Genomic DNA, 17,748 nt, shown 5'->3' with positions numbered 1-17,748 from the left:
GGTCGTCAGCATGATCTAATTATTTTATTTCCGCAATCGACGACTTTCATGATAGCCGGCTTTCGCCCAAATTTGCTATTCTTCTCTGAAAGGAATTCCAAGCGAAAGAGAATAAAATAGTTAGGGACTAAAGCACTTCATGTACTATGCAATTGAAAAAGCAATAAGTAAAAATAAAAGAGTCTCATAGAGGCATACTTTCAAGGGAATCTTGTACATTAACATCTCCTTATCCATACGAGAAAAATACCATTGTTTGATTTCGGGGAAAAAAAAATCATTTTAGTCAGATGTCATTGTTTCCAAGATAATATATTAATTTATGATTTTATAATTTTAAAAACAATTTTAATATTTAACATAAATATTTAAATAGCTAAATAATGATTTGAAATTGATTTTTAACATCTAAAATACTCAAAAGTAGCTTTCCAACCTCCGTGCTAAATGAACAACAATGGAAGTGACACTTAACAAATTAATAATAGAAATTTCTTACAATATCTTGAATAGTAGTCTTATAGATATAGCTCATAAAGTCATTTCGTTCACAAAAAGAAAAGAGATAACTAATGGGATTTTATCATTTGTGCTCCACATGTAATTGATGGTGCAACAATTTCATGAGTTGGTGGGAAGGGCCTCTCATTGGAACACGCAACATTTGAAAGATGGGGAGAGGACAAATTTGTGGTTCTTGAAGAGATTGATTTTGAAAGATAAATGTAATACCAATATATTCAATTGAAACTTTGTGGTTGTTGAAGAGATTCACTATCTTATATTAATATTTCAACATGACAGCAATTAGTTCTAGTGAGTTCTCAAATTTAAATTTCAAGGAATTAATTAAAAAAATTATTTCAACATGCCATGGAGACTTTGTCCATCTTTCTGGATTTTGGAGAGTTTTCATTAGTGTAGAAAGGCCAAAAGTCTTGGGCATGCTCATATAATTAAATCTTTTAAGGCATCCTAAAATTTATTCATCGTAAGATGAATATAAAAAATATCTTAATGTATTAAAAATAAAAATTTAGGCATTATAAAATTTATAAATCAATCCCTAGTTTATTTTTAGTAATGATTTAGTTTCTAAATTTAAATTTTGTTAATAAATTAGTCTCTACTATCTAATAATTAATCTTTAATTACCTTTTAATTTAAAATAATTTAGTCTCTAAATTTTTATATTATTAACAAAATAATACATACATATAAATTTTATACACAAGCAACCATTTATTTTATATTTAAATAATTATATATTATATAAAATGTTAAATATTTTTATATTTAAAAATCATTTAAATATAAAATAGTAAAAAATAATTCATAACAAGTAATATGTTCTACTAAATTCTTAAATTTTATATATTATAGCCTATAACTTTATAAATTTTTTTACTTATAATAATACTTTAATAAATAAATAAATAAATAATTATACATTTTTTAATATTATTTTCATAAAAATTATATAGAAAATTTATTTTTATATAGTCCAAAACAATTTATTTAGACAATACATCATCATACATATATTATTTGAAGTTATAATTTATTTATAATTTACAAATATTCTCAAAAATTACATTTTAATAAATTGATTAATTATTGGAAAATGCTTATTATTATCTATTTAATATTTTTTAAATATATAATTATTAAAATATAAAAAATAATTACTTAAATATAAAATTTATATATAGTATATTTAATTAATAAATAAAATTTTAAAGATTAAATTATTTTAAATTGAAAAATAATTAATAGCAGAAACTAATTTATTAATAAAATTTGTATTTAAATACTAAATCATTATTTAAAAATAAATCAGAAACTTACTCATTAGTTTTTTTTTTGTATACATAATAAACTTAATTATAATTTATCGTAAAAGAAAAAAAAGGAGCAGAAAGAGTTGAATCTCAAGAGAGGCAACCATCAGAAAGACTTGTCCTCAACTTATGACTTTCTCTTTAAAGAAAATAATAATAAAAGTAGGAAAGAAGAAGAATAATAAAAAGTTTTTAAAACCCAAATTTTATGAAGCTCAGATTAGCACCAAGAACTTATTTTATTTTATCTTAATTGGGAATACTTTTGTTTTTTTCCTCTAAAAGAGTTAAAAATAAATTTCTAAAATTTAGATTATTATTATTATTACAAAACAATTATAATGATATTTCAACATAAATTTGCCACCAAATAAAATGTGCTTATTACTAACTAATTAATTAATTATTATAGTTTTTCAACATAAATAAAATTGCAAATTAATTATTTCCATGGAGCTATTAAATTAATAATTTGTTTTGTTGGTCAAGTACCTAATCTTCTAGTCTTAAACAGGACACTCTATTTAGGAGAGGTAGAATAAAGTTATTGAAAGTAAAATTTTTCATGATTTTCAAATTTTTATAATTTTTTAATATTTGAGATAAAATAAAATTTTTTAAAGATATTTAAAAGTTTTAAAGAGAAAATTTTGTTAATCTACCGTTAAGGTTTTTAAATCTTAAAACATTTACCATTTCAGACCATTAAATTGAGTCTATTTAAAGTCATGGAATTTTTCAAATTTAATAAAATATAAAATTCATAATTTTTATAAAAGTTTAATTTGATGAATCTATATAATATCATTTATATGATATGTTCATAAAATTCATAGAATTGAAGATTATTTTTAAAATAAAAAATTTTAGAAGTATAGTTTTACAAAATCTCACTTTAAAATCTTACATTTTGAACAATTTTATTGGAATTTTGTGGAATTCTCTTTTTTTTTTTTTTTTAATTTACTTTCTATCTAAGATAAGAAAGAAAAAGATAGGATACAAAAATCATTATGAGAGGAACAAAGGTTAGGTGACCTTAAAATTTGAAATTGGCATTGACAGTGACCGACAAACGGGATGCTTTGGATGCCTAATCTTGGCTCTTACGTCTTCAATTTGGCTTCAATTATATCTCATACTCCTATATATATATAGCCAAATTTTCATAATGAAATACAAACCAATTATTGCTCTTTAGCTTCTCTTTATTTTTAAAATTAAATAATAAGACAATTTTTATTTAATTTTTATATTTTAATAAAATAAACGATTTATATATTATTTTAAAAAATTTATTAATTAATTTTTATATTTTTGTTTCATTTATTTTTGAACTTATTGTTTAATCAAAAAGAAAATGATGATTATGAATATTAAATAGATAAAATTAGAAAATAAAAAAATCATGTAAATTATAATTTTAAATTACATAATAAAAGAATAAATGAAATAAATCAATAATTATTTAACCAGAGCGAGCTATTAATATGTTTCACTTATTAAATGTTAGACAAGGTTCTACGATCGGTCTCTGCGCCTGCGTTTCCTGAATACCAAAGGTGTATTCCTGAATATCGACGGTGTCGGGTGTCCTAGGGTGATCTTATAGTTCCTACGAGGCGAGGGCAATGAGTGAAAGTGATGATATCAATCCATGGATTTTTCTTACATTTTCTCTGCTACATTTCGCTAAAATTATAAATATATAAATAGTATAAATAAAAAAAATAATATTTTAAGTATATTAAAAAATTAAACGCTACGCAGTAGCTGAATAATGCTGAATTAAGCATCCATAATTTCAGAATTTAATACAAAAATTTGTGCCAAGTTGGTATCTTTCATTGTCAGAGAGGACAAGATTTAGGGAACAGCACTAATTTCAACACAACCACAATGCATTGAATTAAAAAAATAAAATATCCCCAGCACAGAAACAACATCTCAGCGTCTTTTTTCTTCATCTTCTCTCTTCTTTTATTACAGAACGGATTAGTAGCTTATACTCTACGCATCTCAACTCAATAAGAAACACAACACCTGAAAATGCATATATAATATAGTTTTTGAGTTTTGGTTTTTGGTGATTGATTTTTCATGGTTCCAGTTTGCTGCCTGCAACATCCACAACAAACCTGTATCTGACATCGTTTTTCTCCAGCCTTTCCAGTGCTTTGTTAACATAATCCATTTTTACTACTTCAATCATGGAGGTTATTCCCTTTTCCTTGCAGAATTCAAGCATCTCCTCTGTTTCTTTCATGCTTCCTATGAAGCTTCCTGTGATTGATTTTCTCCCTACAAAAAAAAAAAAAAAAAAAAAACCAAGAAAATGGGTTTTACGCCAATATTTTTTATTGCTCCTAGTTGAAAAAAAAAAAAAAACAGATAAGCATCACCATAAGTCAATAAACCAAGATTTTCAATGCATGCATTGAAAATTTCAAAGGCAGAGCAAAAGAACAGAGCTTGCAAATACCAACAAGAGCAGCTAGTAAAAGAATAGTCTTCCATTTCCGTCTAACCAAGCGGTCAAAGGCCTTACAATTTGAAAACCAAAAAACCCACGAAAGAGTTTCCAAATCTAACAGCAATCTGTATGCAAGTTTCCTTTTTTAAAAAAATTTACAGTTGAAAAGGGCAAGGGAGGGGGGGCGGGGGGAGGGAGAGAGACAGAGAGGGAGAAACTCACCAAGCATGACCAAAGGAGTGAGAAATTGCAATGGGGCATTGATAACACCCATCAAGATCAGCCTTCCATCAAGTTTCAACAGAGAAAGATAGGGCTCAAGAGCATGAACAGCAGGCACAGTATCAATTATATAATCAAGGGTATCAGCAAATTCTTGCATCCGAGTTGCATCAGAGCTGACCAAGTACTCATCAGCACCAAGATGTTCCATAGCCTCCGCTCTCTTCTTGTCTGAAGAACTTATCACAGTCACATGGTGTCCCATTGCCTTGGCTATCTTCACACCCATATGCCCTACTCCACCAAGCCCTAATATGCCTCCTCTTAGTCCGCTCTTGTTCAACCCAAAGTGGCTAAGTGGGCTATACACTGTCAATCCTGCACACAATAGTGGTGCTGCTTGTTCTGCTGACATCCCATCTGGTATTTTCACCACAAACCTGAAAGCAGTAACTCATAAATTGAATTACACAAAAAATAAAAACACACAATTTTTGGGAATGAGTTTTCTTTCCAATCCAATAAAGATAATATTTTTAATAACATAGTGTTGGGTTTGGTTATTACTTTTGATCAACGATCATGGATTGGGCAAAGCCTCCCTGGGTGGTTTTTCCATCGGTGTAGACATCATTATAGGACCAGATTTTCTTGTTGCAGTACTGCTCAACATCTGATTTACATGGGTTGCAATTCCTGCAACATCCAACAATAACTCCAACTCCAACTACATCTCCTACTCTGAAGTTAGTGACCTCTGATCCCACCTCCACTACCTCACCAACCACTTCATGCCTGTAAAGAAGAACATCAAAATCCACAGTTGGACAAAGGAAAGAGAGAGTATCTTTAAGGCCAAGGTAAAAAGAGAGGATTTTATTGAGGTTAATACCCAGGAACCATGGGGTATCTTGACATGCCAAGTTCATTCTTCACTTGATGAATATCAGTGTGGCAGATTCCACAGCTGAGAACCTTCAACAAAACATCTTCTGGGCCTGTGTTTCTGCACAAAAGAAAAGAACCCATCAGCACAAATGTAACCAGAAATAAGAATATAAATGGAAGTGATTCAAGAATTACCTGAGCGTGTAGGTATAAGGAGAGAGGATCCCAGATGGGTCTCTTGCTGCCCATCCTACAACAACTCTCTCAGTTTCAAGGCCACCCATTCTTTTTGGAATGAGAGAGAGAGAGAGAGAGAGAGAGAGAGAGAGAAGTTTTGGATCGGAAAAGAAAGTACTGTGGTGGATCAGAAAAGATAGTAGTATAGAACGGTTGATAAAAAAGAGGGAAAGAGAGACATGATTAAAGCGAAAGCTTTACGTAGCCATAGCTATAACCTGTATGTTGACTTGACATCTCAGCAGTCAGCAGTGTGAAACCGGGGTTGGTGAAATGGGCAGAGGGTGCACTAGCCTATGCTTCCAGAGCCACGTTTATTCAATTCTTCTATTTTTTTTTATTTTAAAATTTAATATTTTAAAATTTAAAATTTTATAATTATAATTTATTAATAATTATATACTTTAGCCTTTAATTATAGAATTATAATTTTTTTTTATTATTCTTTTAGTTATAAACATTTTACTGATATGTTGCATTTTTTATTTTTTTAGAATAATAAAATATTTTTCATTCATAAATAGTTATACATTATTTATAATAAAATTTATTTTTAAAATTTAACATATGGTAATAAAATTATTTTTTTTATATTATTAATATCATAATACCATCTCGCATAGATTTTATTTTTATTTTTGCGTTTTTAGATTGATGTAAAATGATAGAGAAGTTACTTAAAGTTCATTATTTGATTTTGGTTTTTACTTAAGTTTATAAATATTTTAAATCGTATTTTTATTTTTTTTAAAAGGATTAACCAGAAAGTAGAATTAATGAATTGAAAAATTTTATTTTACTTAATTTCAAAAAATAAATTTATAAAATAATAAATTCTAATTTAATCTTAAATTTATAATTATTATCCACGAATATTCATTTATTTGAAAGCTTTATTAATATTATTAAATACATTTTTTTAACATATATTATCACATAACATATATAACTTATTTGATTCCGTAATCATTTCACAATTTTTATTGCAGAAAAATCTGCTTTTAATACTTGTAATTGTAATGGTTAATATTAATATTAATTTTACAAGCAGGTAAAATTAATAAATATATTAATTTTTTTATTTAAATTAATTTTAAATAAAACCACTCATTTTCTTTATTTATCCTATAAAATTAATTTATCCATTAATTTCATTGACGCAACTTATTTTACATCCACCACCTCAAAACCCACTGTCCCAATAATTACATCACTGGCAAGCAATTGACAAAAAGTTTCATGATGATACCGTTGAAATCAGTGGATAATTATGCTAAGCTACGGTAGAAATTAGTGGAAAAAACAAATGAGTACGGTTATGGGTTGCGTCATGCCTATGTCACATTTCTTTTGTATATTATTAGAAAATGTCACAACTCAAACGTTTACCGTAAATAGCAACGATTGGTTGGGTTTATAATAATATTATTGTTATTTATGGACTTGGTTAATTAAAAAATAATTCGAAATTATGATTACTTTTTATTTAGTCGATTATAAAAAGTTGTTTGAGATGTAAGATTTTCTTTAACATGTATATATAGATAGGCCGTCCTTTTGTAATATTACATGTATGATAATGAATCGTCGCATCTAATATCATAATAAAAATATTTTTAATTCACATGATCTTCTAACGAAATAAGTGTAGAGCATATGTATCTCTTATTACATAAGTATGATACACATTCTGGGGTTTTCAAGAGAAAGAAATAAGAATTAGAAAGCCATAGATGAAAACTGAGAGATTTTATTTCAGAGAAAGCTTGGAAAAACTTGATTACAACTGAATTGAGAGTCTCCTTATATAGGCTTAGAGACACTAGGTTTTACAGGCAACCAGGTAGCAACTTGCTACCGATACTTAAAAATAAAAAATACACACTCAAAGCAAAAGATACACTTATTATAAAATATGACCAACAGGCTTTAACTTTAATTATGGAGTTGTTGACAGGTTGAGAGTCTGGTAGTCAGAGTCATCTGAGTCATCAATTCCAAAAAAGTCCTTAGGCCATTATCCATGTTCTGTGAGAGAAGGTGGGTCAGCATTCTCGATGGCTTCACGGGCTTCAATCCATTGGGTCCTGGGAATCTTGCCAGATTGGATTAGACCAATCTATGGGTTCATCTTCAAGGGCTCGGATGGGTCCAAGGGACGTACAGTTCACATGAGGACGTACAGTTCACATTAGAATCAATCCGTTGCAGTGCCTTGTTTTGAACTGCTGCATTTTTTGTTTGCCAATTTAGAACTTCCTCAGCTTGGGTGATTGGGGTTGTCTGGCCTTCAGCGTCAACTTTGGTTGAGTGGATAAAGAGTCTTATAGAGATCTTGGTCTGCTGATCCGTCTGCTGGGCTAGCGGGGGAAAATCTACTTCATATGAAATAGGGGAAAACATCATGCATGGTTGCACTAGAGGCAATGCAGGAGGTGGAGCAGGAGGAGGAGGACAAGGTCGTCCTTCTTTTCTGATGATTTCCAGGGCAAGTTCATAAATTGGGAGAGGCTTTTTTTGCTTGGTTTTTTCATGGATGCCTATCCATGGACTATTGTCAGGATAATCTTCTCTGAGAATTTGAGGAGATTTACAAAAAGCTTTGGAATGCTTGGTCAGCCTATTCTAGTTTTTGTCTGACAGAGGATGATCATAGTCATTTTTCCAGTAATTGTCACAACAGTCATAATCTGGGTCACACATTTCAGATCCTGGGAGATCCCAGAGACAATGACCATCTATTCTCATGGGATAAACATAGTGGTTATCGGGTGTTACTGCCCTGATAGGATAATGCTTTTGCTCCTTCTTTAATGGCTAAACCATCATGGTCTGAAACACAGGTAAGGAACCTGTGGAGTGCCTGGGTGGCTGGAAGGTAGTTTGTACCGTCCCATCAGTATTTCTTCTAAAGGAAGACTCAGTGATTTGGATTGGTTGAGAGGTTGCATAGAGCTTTTCATAATTAGTTAGCCAAGTCTTTGGAATGAGTTGCTCAAGCTCACCTCTTGTTAGTTGCCTAGGTATTTGGACTATTGTTGGAGTAGTCTCAGTGTCTGCCAGCACCAGTAAAGCATCATTCGAAATAGAGGGCTGTGACAGATCTACTGTATGATCTTGTAGCCTGTAAATATTTTGATAATGCAAAGTGGCCATCATTGATAACATCACTTGTTCTGCTCTCGTGAGCTGGACTTGTACCTTTAGAGTGGTGCAGAGGTGAGGATCTGGCGGGGATAGATTATAATTGGGAAAAAATGTCAATACCACACTTCCAGCATGGAGGGTGGTAAGAAATGTTCTAATGATCGCATGTTCATACTGGAGAAATCTAGTGTCAAGAAGTGACACTCTCTTAGTTACTGGGAGTCCATGTCTTCCATGTAGACTGAGAAGAAGTTTTACTGCTCTAAAGTGTAAGTGAGAATATCCTTCTTGTCTCCATTTGGGAATCAACGGAGGAGGGATTTCCAGAGTAATATATTTTCAGCAGAGGAGCTTTGGAGAGAACATTGGTCCATCCTGGATGCTTGGACATATTCTTTTGAAAGAGATCTTCTGGAGGAAATGAGAGATCTGATGCTCTTGGTGAGAGAACCAAAACGTCTATATATATTATAGGGACTTAGATGAGGGAGAAGAGATTCCCCAACCTGAGCATCTTCAGGTAAGGTGGCTATTTCTACAAGATTATCAATGCGGGAAAAAAGAGTTCTTTTAAGAGGATAAGAGAAATAAAGAAAAGAAGTAAGGTTTACAATCTCAGAAGGAGAGGGTTGCTGGAGAACTATTTGGATCGAAGGTGTAAGTGTTTGACAAGACATGTTTGAGAGAAAATCTCCATACTCACCTTTGAAGTATGTATAATACATGTATAATCAGGCTCTGATACCAAGATAGGCCGGGAGCCCTTACCATACATATAACTTACTCATGCTATGCCTCTTCCCTTCCATAGGTATTTCCTGGCTGTGCCCTTTTGTAACATTATATGTATGATAACGGGACCGTCACATCTAATATCACAACAAAGATATTTCTGATACACAGGATCCTCTAACGAGGCAAGTGTAGAGCATATGTATCTCTGATTACATAAGTATGATACACATTCTGGGGTTTGCAGGAGAAAGAAAGAAGAATTAGAAAGTCATAGATGAAAACTGAGGGATTTTATTTCAGAGAAAGCTTGGAAAAACTTGATTATAACTGAACTGAGAGTCTCCTTATATAGGCTTAGAGACACTAGGTTTTACAAGCAACCGGGTAGCAATCTGCTATCGACACTTAAAAGTAAAAGATACACACTCAAAGTAAAAGAGACACTTATTACATAATATGGCTGACGGGCTTTAACTTCAATTATGGAGTTGTTGACAGGTTGAGGATCCAATAGTTAGAGTCATCTGAGTCATCAATTCTAAAAAAGTCCTTAGGCCATTGTCCATGTTCTGTGGGAGAAGGTGGGTTAGCATTCTCGATGGCTTCACGGGCTTCAATTTCCATTGGGTCCTGGGAATCTTTCCAGATTGGATTAGACCAATCTATGGGTTCATCTTCAAGGGCTCAGATAGGTCCAAGGGACGTATAGTTCATATGAGGAAGAGTCAGGGGCTGGTAATTATTTATCTCACAGAGATGCTCAGCCAGCTGTCTTCTTAGTGGTCCCATAGTACCTTTTAAAAGAATCTAGCCATCATACGTTCTCCACTCATATTCAGAATTTTGAGACCAAAGGAGTCCATCAGGCCTCTTGGAAAAAGGCCTATGCATGATAAACATGGTCCTGATAGTGGGCTGAGTCCTGATGGGCCTTTCTTCAATTCCATGGACCTCTATGAGTCGTTTGAGGCTGTATTGCCATGCAGAGATGGGCTTAAACCACTCAAGGAACCTAAACAGGAGGGTCATGTTTGTGCTATGGAGCGTATATTGATAAAGTGCCAAGAGAGAAAATTCTATACTCGTAGAGTACAGAGTGACCATACACCATAGGAGCCATAGTTCTTCAAGAATAAGATCTCTGTCAAGATAAATGCTGAAGCAGGTTAAAAAAGGATTGCCAGGGATGAAGAGAGAGGAAGAGGGGAGTAATCCTCTCAAGGTATTTCTAGCGCTCAAGTAATGAAACAAATGGCCTTTTGCAAATTGGGCTATCTTTGGAATAGGTTGATTGGGAGAGCAACCTAGAGGAAAACTGTCTGGTGTGGGGATGAGGAAGACAGGGGTATCTGGAGAGGATGAAGAAGCCATTAAGATTAAGGGGAATGTAAAATGTGATCTGATGAGGTGAAGTTCTCTGGGTCTAGACATGAGGTCTGGGATTATATTGTGCTTTCCCTTTATGTGTTGGACTGTGAATTTATATTTGGCAAACCAGTCCTTTAGCCTTAACAGTTGTGGTTCTGGAAGTGACTTATTCTTGAAGTCCAGAATCTTTGGGAAGGATGAGCTGTCCATGATTACAGTGAAATGGTGTCCAATGAGATGAAACTTGAACTTTTTGATACCATTTTTGACAGCCATGATCTCTTTATACATCAAGTGATAATGTTTTTGTGATTTTGGAAATTCACCACTAGCATGTCCACAGATGTATTTTTCTCCTTGAATTTCTTCAATAAGGGTAGCACCCCAGTGGGTGTCACTGGCATCAGTTTGGAGTGTGCAATGTCCTATACTGGGAATCTTAAGTGGTGGCGGATGTAAAGCCACTGCTTTAAGAGCCTTGACTGCCTCTGTTTGTTCTTTTTTCCAAGGAGGTGCAGTCTTCTTGAGCATCTTTGAAAGCTTGTAGGTGTGAGTGGCGATATGAGGAATAAACTTTCTGATGTAAATGACAATGCCTAGGAATTGCTGTATCTGTTTTATCGACAAGTCTTTGTCAGGGAACTTTAGCAATTCTTCTGTAATGTGTGGCCCTGGCTGGTACTTTCCATCTTTGAATCGCATTCCAAGGAAATCAATATCAGACTGTGCCAAAGAACTTTTCTTTTCACACATCATTATGCCATAAGATTCCACTATAGGAGTGCTTTATGAGCTGTGACATCTTTTGAGAATAGTAGGATGTCATCAATGTAGATGAGGGCACTGTGGAGTATGGGCTCAAATATTTTTATCATAGATTTTTGGAAAACAAAAGGTGCTGTCTTTATGTCAAAAGGGAGAACAGTCCATTGGTATTAGGCTATGGGAATGTAGAATGCAGTTTTGGGCCTGTTCGTGGGTTCAATACCCAGTTGCCAAAAAACAGCTTTGAGATCAAACTTTGAAAAGATGTGGGCTTCATGAAGTTGGGTAAATAGGGCTTCAGGCTTGGGCAGTGGAAATTTGTCATCTTATAAGAAATAGTTAAAAGGCTTTAGTCAATTACGAGCCTCTTCCTGCCCCTCAATTTTTCAGATCGTTTTTCTACATAAAAGGCTTGGCAAGCCCATGGAGAGGATGTGGGCTCTATTAAGCCTTGTTGAAACAACTGTTTACATTCCTCTTGAGCCAAAGCCAGATCTGCTGGATTCATTCCCAGGTGTGATGCCTTAGTGGGATTTATTTCTTCATTCAATTTAAATGATAGATGGACAAAGAACTCCGGGTTTTTCCATAAGGGGTGATGTTGATGGAACTGTGCATGAGAATCTGCACAAGACTTCAAGAGAAGTTCTTTGTGTTCTTGAAACTCCATTGAGGCATATGCTAAGGAATATAGTTTAGGAACAGAAGTGAAAGTTTGAAAGTGTCTCTTGTATTTCAATCCCTTTGGCAGAATCTTTAAATGTTTTGCTTGCTGGTACAAATCAAATCTAATCAGTAGGTCTTTATCAGGGAGGTCTGATCCAATGATCTTGGTCCAAAGGATGCAGGTGGGAAAGAGCAGAATACCAATGGGTTGTTTGGTAATTAGGCTAGTTTTGAAAATGTTTCCATCAGCTGCTTTGAAATACTTCGTCCAGAATTCTTTGACATGCGTTGTTATTCCTTAAAGAGGATAGACATAGAGAAGCATTACCAGCGTATGGTCCAGCGCTACTATCTACTGAATGGTTACAATGATATAAACCTACGGCATACTTATATTGCTTCTCTCCCAGAAGCATTACAACCAGAGCTACATTGAAGCATTGCTGCCACCCGCAGGGCTATGAATGTTATAACCATTGGAGAAATACACCAGATGACACTGGCTTGTTTAGAAAAAATGTGCGAGCAACAGAAATTGTTCAAAAACATTGTTGACAACAGTAAGAAACTGAAGAATGTCTACCAAAAGTCCCACCTTGCCATTAAATGCAAAGAAAAGAACTGAGAATGTAAGCCTAAGAAGAAGGGTCATTATAAAAGGTATTTTGGTTCTTCAGGATCCAAGCCTCCTTTCAAACATCGAAAGGGGAAGAAACTAGTTCGATATTTTAGAAAAAGAAGAATGGGCACAAAGAAATCTGATCGCTGATCCGTCTACTGGGTTAGCGGGGGAGAAATTCAGCGAATATGGCATTGATTACTTGCAGGATAGTTAAGTGGCAGAATTGAGTTTGTGATATTCTCCAATGGAGGCAAACCAATCTTGAAGAGTTCCAATGGCCCAAGAAATAAATTCCCTGAGAACTTCATACATATAATGTTACAAAAGGGCACAGCCAGGAAGTACTTATAGAAGGGAAGAGGCATAACATGAGTAAGTTATATGTATGGTAAGGGCTCCCAGCCTATCTTGGTATCAGAGCCTGATTATACATGTATTATACATACTTCAAAGGTGAGTAAGGAGATTTCCTCTCAAAAATCTCTTGTCAAACACCTACACCTTCGGTCCAAACAGTTCTCCAGCAACCCTCTCCTTCTGAGATTGTAAACCTTACTTCTTCTCTCTTTCTCTTCTCCTCTTAGAAGAACTCTTTCTTCCCGCATTGATAATCTTGTAGAAATAGCCACCTTACCTAAAGATGCTCAGGTTGAGGAATCTCTTCTCCCTCTTCTAAGTCCCTATAATATATATAGACGTTCTAGTTCTCTCACCAGGAGCATCAGATCTCTCATTTCCTCTAGAAGATCTATTTCAAAAGAATATGTCCAAGCATCCAGGATGGACCAATGTTCTCTCCAAAGCTCCTCTGCTAAACAATATGTTACTCTGGAAATCCCTCCTCCGTTGATTCCCAAATGGAGACAAGAAGGGTATTCTCACTTATACTTTGGAGCAGTAAGACTTGTTCTCAGTCTACATGGAAGACGTGGACTCCCAGTAACTGCTAGAGCTTTACTTCTTGACACTAGATTTCTCTAGTATGAACATGCGGTCATTGAAACATGTCTTACCACCCTCCATGCTGGAAGTGTGGTATTGACATTTTTTCCCAATTATAATCTATCCCTGCGAGATCCTCACCTCTGCACCACTCTAAAAGTATAAGTACAGCTCACGGGAGTAGAACAAGTGACGTCATCAATGATGGCCACTTTGCATCATCAAATTATTTACAGGCTACAAGATTATACAATAGATCTGTCACAGCCCTCTGTTTTGAATGATGCTTTACTGGTGCTGGCAGACACTGAGACTACTGCAACAATAGTCCAAATACCTAGGCAGCTACCTAGAGGTGAGCTTGAGTAGCTCATTCCAAAGACTTAGCTAACCAACTATGAAAAGCTCCATGCAGCCTCTCAGCCAATCCAAATCACTGAGTCTTCCTTTAGAAGAAATACTGATGGGACGGTATAACTACCTTCCAGCCATCCAAGCACTCCACAGGTTCCTTAGTTGTGTTTCAGACCGTGATAGTCCAGCCATTAAAGAAGGAGCAAAAGCATTATCCTATTAGGGCGGTAACACTCCACAACCACTATGTTTATCCCATGAGAATAGATGGTCATTGTCCATGGGATCTCCTAGGATCTGGAATGTGTGACCCAGATTGTGATTGTTGTGACAATTACTGGGAAAATGAATATGATCATCCTCTGTCAGACAAAAACTGGAATAGGCTGACCAAGCATTCCAAAGCTTCTTGTAAATCTCCTCAAATTCTCAGAGAAGATTATCCTGACAATAGTCCATGGATAGGCATCCATAAAGAAACCAAGCAAAAGAAGCCTCTCCCAATTTATGAACTTGCCCTGGAAGTCATCAGAAAAGAAGGACGACCTTGTCCTCCTCCTCCTACTCCACCTCCTTCATTGCCTCTAGTACAACCATGCATGATGTTTTCCCCTGTTTCATATGAAGCGGATTTTCCCCCGCTAGCCTAGCAGACGGATCAGGAGACCAAGATCTCTACAAGACCCTTTATCCACTCAACCAAAGTTGATGCTGAAGGCCACACAACCCCAACCACCCAAGCTGAGGAAGTTCTAAATTGGCAAATAAAGAATGTAGCGGTTCAGAATAAGACACTGCAACGGATTGATTCTAAAATTGATCAAGTTCTTACGAGAACTCAACATATTGATCAAAAGGTGGATACCTTTACTGCATTTTCCCAGATTATGTACAGAGAATTACAAGGGAAAATTGTGCAGTTTGACAAGGATCTTAAGTTCTTGATGCAACAAAGGAGATTTGGTATGGAGTTTACCCAGAAGGAAGCTGAGATCAGAAAACTAAAAAAGTAATTAGCTCAGGTTGAGGCAGATCTTCACAGGCCAACCGAAGCACCTGCTTCTTATAGCCCCTTCTCTTCCCCAAGATCACAAAATCCTTTCCTGGCAACACCTGAACCTACCTACTCTCCTTTTGGTCCTTTCAACTACTCTTATAATCCTACTCCTGTAACTTATAGCCCATCTCCCTTATTCCATAGACCAGTACCTCCTTCAGCACCTTCCAAATATGAGCCTAGTAGTTTATCCTCTTCTGATGAATCCCAAGCCACCAAAAGAAAAATTGACAAGGGCAAATAAAAGTTGCATCCTGAACCATCACCTCAGCACATGATATCTGTTCCTTCTGACTCAGAAGATGATTCTTCTCATAATGAAGATGATTTTTTCGGTAATGAATCTGGAAAAATGGATGTTACAACTCTACTCATGGCTGATCCTCCACAACAACCAACCTCATCTCAAACTGGTCCTTCTCCGACCACAGATTCTACTAGCGGCACTACAGGCCTTACAGGGCCTCCCCAGGCCCAAGATCCACATGTAGAAATACTTGAAGATGATCCAATATTAGATTTTGGTCTCCCAAATGCCCAGCTGCGGTCAAAGCCCAGCTCAGGCCCATGGTTCACATTGGATTACATACCTCCATCCAAATGGAGAGACCGCCTTGCAGAATTCAAAGCTTGGCTAGATGTTCAGATGCTTCGAGAAGGTGCTGATTCCCATGTTATTCTCAGGGAATTTATTTCTCAGGCCATTAGAACTCTTCAAGATTGGTTTGCCTCCCTTAGAGAATATCACAAAGCTCAATTCTGCCACTTAACTATCCTGTAAGCAATCAATGTCATCTTCGTAGAATTTCTAGGAGATGCCTCTTTATATAACAAGCAACTTCGTCAAGAATTCTTTGACATGCGTTGTTGTTCCTTAAAGAGGACAGACATAGAGAAGCATTACCAGCGTATAATCCAGTGCTACTATCTACTGAATGGTTACAATGATATAAACCTGCGGTATACTTATATTGCTTCTCTCTCAGAAGCATGGCAACCAGAGCTACACTGAAGCATTGCTACCACCCGCAGGGCTATGAATGCCATAACCATTGGAGAAATACACCAGATGACACTGGCTTGTTTGGAAAAAATGTGCGAGCAACAGAAATTGTTCAAAGACATTGTTGACAACAGTAAGACACTGAAGAAAGTTTGCTAAAATCCCACCTTGCCATCAAGTGCAAAGAAAAGAACTATGAATGTAAGTCTAAGAAGAAGGGTCATTATAAAAGGTATTCCGATTCTTCAGGATCCAAGCCTCCTTTCAAACATCGAAAGGGGAAGAAGCCAGTTCGATATTTTAGAAAAAGAAGAATGGGTACAAAGAAATTTGATCGCTATTACATTTGTGAAAATCGTGGGCATTATGCAAAAAATTGTCCAAAGAATCCAAACAAAGCTGTTAAGCTTCTACAACACATTCAACAAGTTTTTCATATCTCTCTAAAGCATGATGACATTGAATCCTTGTTTTCAGAACAAGATGAACCTGATACAGAAACTATCTTCGCCCTTGGAGAAGATGATACTGATTTTGACCAAACCTAGTCTCCATCCTCAGAGAGCTCAGAATCTGACTCTGAAGCCCATTACCCATTTTACCTGGCCCAAAACATCCAGTCCTCTCGTCCTACCTACAGCCCAAACACTATCCTTGTCCCTCTGGTCCCATTGCATGTCCTACCCAGTAAATATGAGCGGCCCATAAATGTTATTGGATTTCTTGACACTGGAGCCCATTAGAGTATGATGAATCCAGCCATCTTCCCTCCAAAATATTGGGTCCCGCACATAGAGTATTTCAAAGCAGCTGATGGAAATATTTTCAAAACTAGCTTGATTACCAAACAACCCATTGTTATTCAGTTCTTTCCCACCTGCATCCTTTGGACCAAGATCATTGGATCAGACCTCCTTGATAAAGACTTGCTGATTGGGTTAACATTTGAAGATTCTGCCAAAGGGATTGAAATACAAGAGACACTTTCAACCTTTCACTTATGTTCCTAAACTGTATTCCTTAGCAGATGCCTCAATGGAGTTTCAAAAACACAAAGAACTTCTCTTGAAGTCTTGTGCAGATTCTCATGCACAGTTCCATCATCATCACCCCTTATGGAGAAACCCGAAGTTCTTTGTCCATCTACCATTTAAATTAAATGAAGACATAAATCCCACTAAGGCACACACCCGAGAATGAATCCAGCAGATCTGGCTTTGGCTCAAGAGGAATGTAAACAGTTGCTTCAACAAGGTCTAATAGAACCCACATCCTCTCCATGGGCTTGCCAAGCTTTTTATGTAGAAAAACGATCTGAAAAATTAAGGGGCAAGAAGAGGCTCGTAATTGACTATAAGCCTCTTAACCATTTCTTACAAGATGATAAATTTCCACTACCCAAGCCTGAAGCCCTATTTACCCAACTTC

General features: G+C 35.3%; 1 protein-coding gene across 1 annotated transcript; it reads right to left on the bottom strand.

The window, feature by feature from the left end:
• Positions 1-3,664: 3,664 nt before the first annotated feature.
• Positions 3,665-6,064, bottom strand: LOC110649294 (probable cinnamyl alcohol dehydrogenase). Its single transcript, XM_021803813.2, has 5 exons — positions 5,620-6,064; positions 5,429-5,542; positions 5,104-5,331; positions 4,537-4,976; positions 3,665-4,142 (listed from the first exon to the last, which is right to left on the bottom strand). The coding sequence occupies exons 1-5, from the start codon at positions 5,706-5,708 to the stop codon at positions 3,940-3,942; spliced, it is 1,074 nt and encodes a 357-aa protein (XP_021659505.1). The 5' UTR covers positions 5,709-6,064; the 3' UTR covers positions 3,665-3,939.
• Positions 6,065-17,748: the final 11,684 nt, after the last annotated feature.

Source organism: Hevea brasiliensis, chromosome 8 (genome assembly GCF_030052815.1).
Source record: "Hevea brasiliensis isolate MT/VB/25A 57/8 chromosome 8, ASM3005281v1, whole genome shotgun sequence".
In the NCBI taxonomy this organism is placed as follows: Eukaryota; Viridiplantae; Streptophyta; class Magnoliopsida; order Malpighiales; family Euphorbiaceae; genus Hevea; species Hevea brasiliensis.
Note: the sequence above shows the minus strand (reverse complement) of the source record. Positions and strands in the feature narration are given on the sequence as shown.

Coding starts and splice junctions, on each gene's coding strand:
- LOC110649294 (XM_021803813.2), bottom strand. CDS start 5,708: ATGGGTGGCCTTGAAACTGAGAGAGTTGTTGTAGGATGGGCAGCAAGA. Junction 5,543..5,619: donor CCTTATACCTACACGCTCAG/GTAATTCTTGAA, acceptor TCTTTTGTGCAG/AAACACAGGCCCAGAAGATG. Junction 4,977..5,103: donor TCCATGATCGTTGATCAAAA/GTAATAACCAAA, acceptor TACTGCTTTCAG/GTTTGTGGTGAAAATACCAG.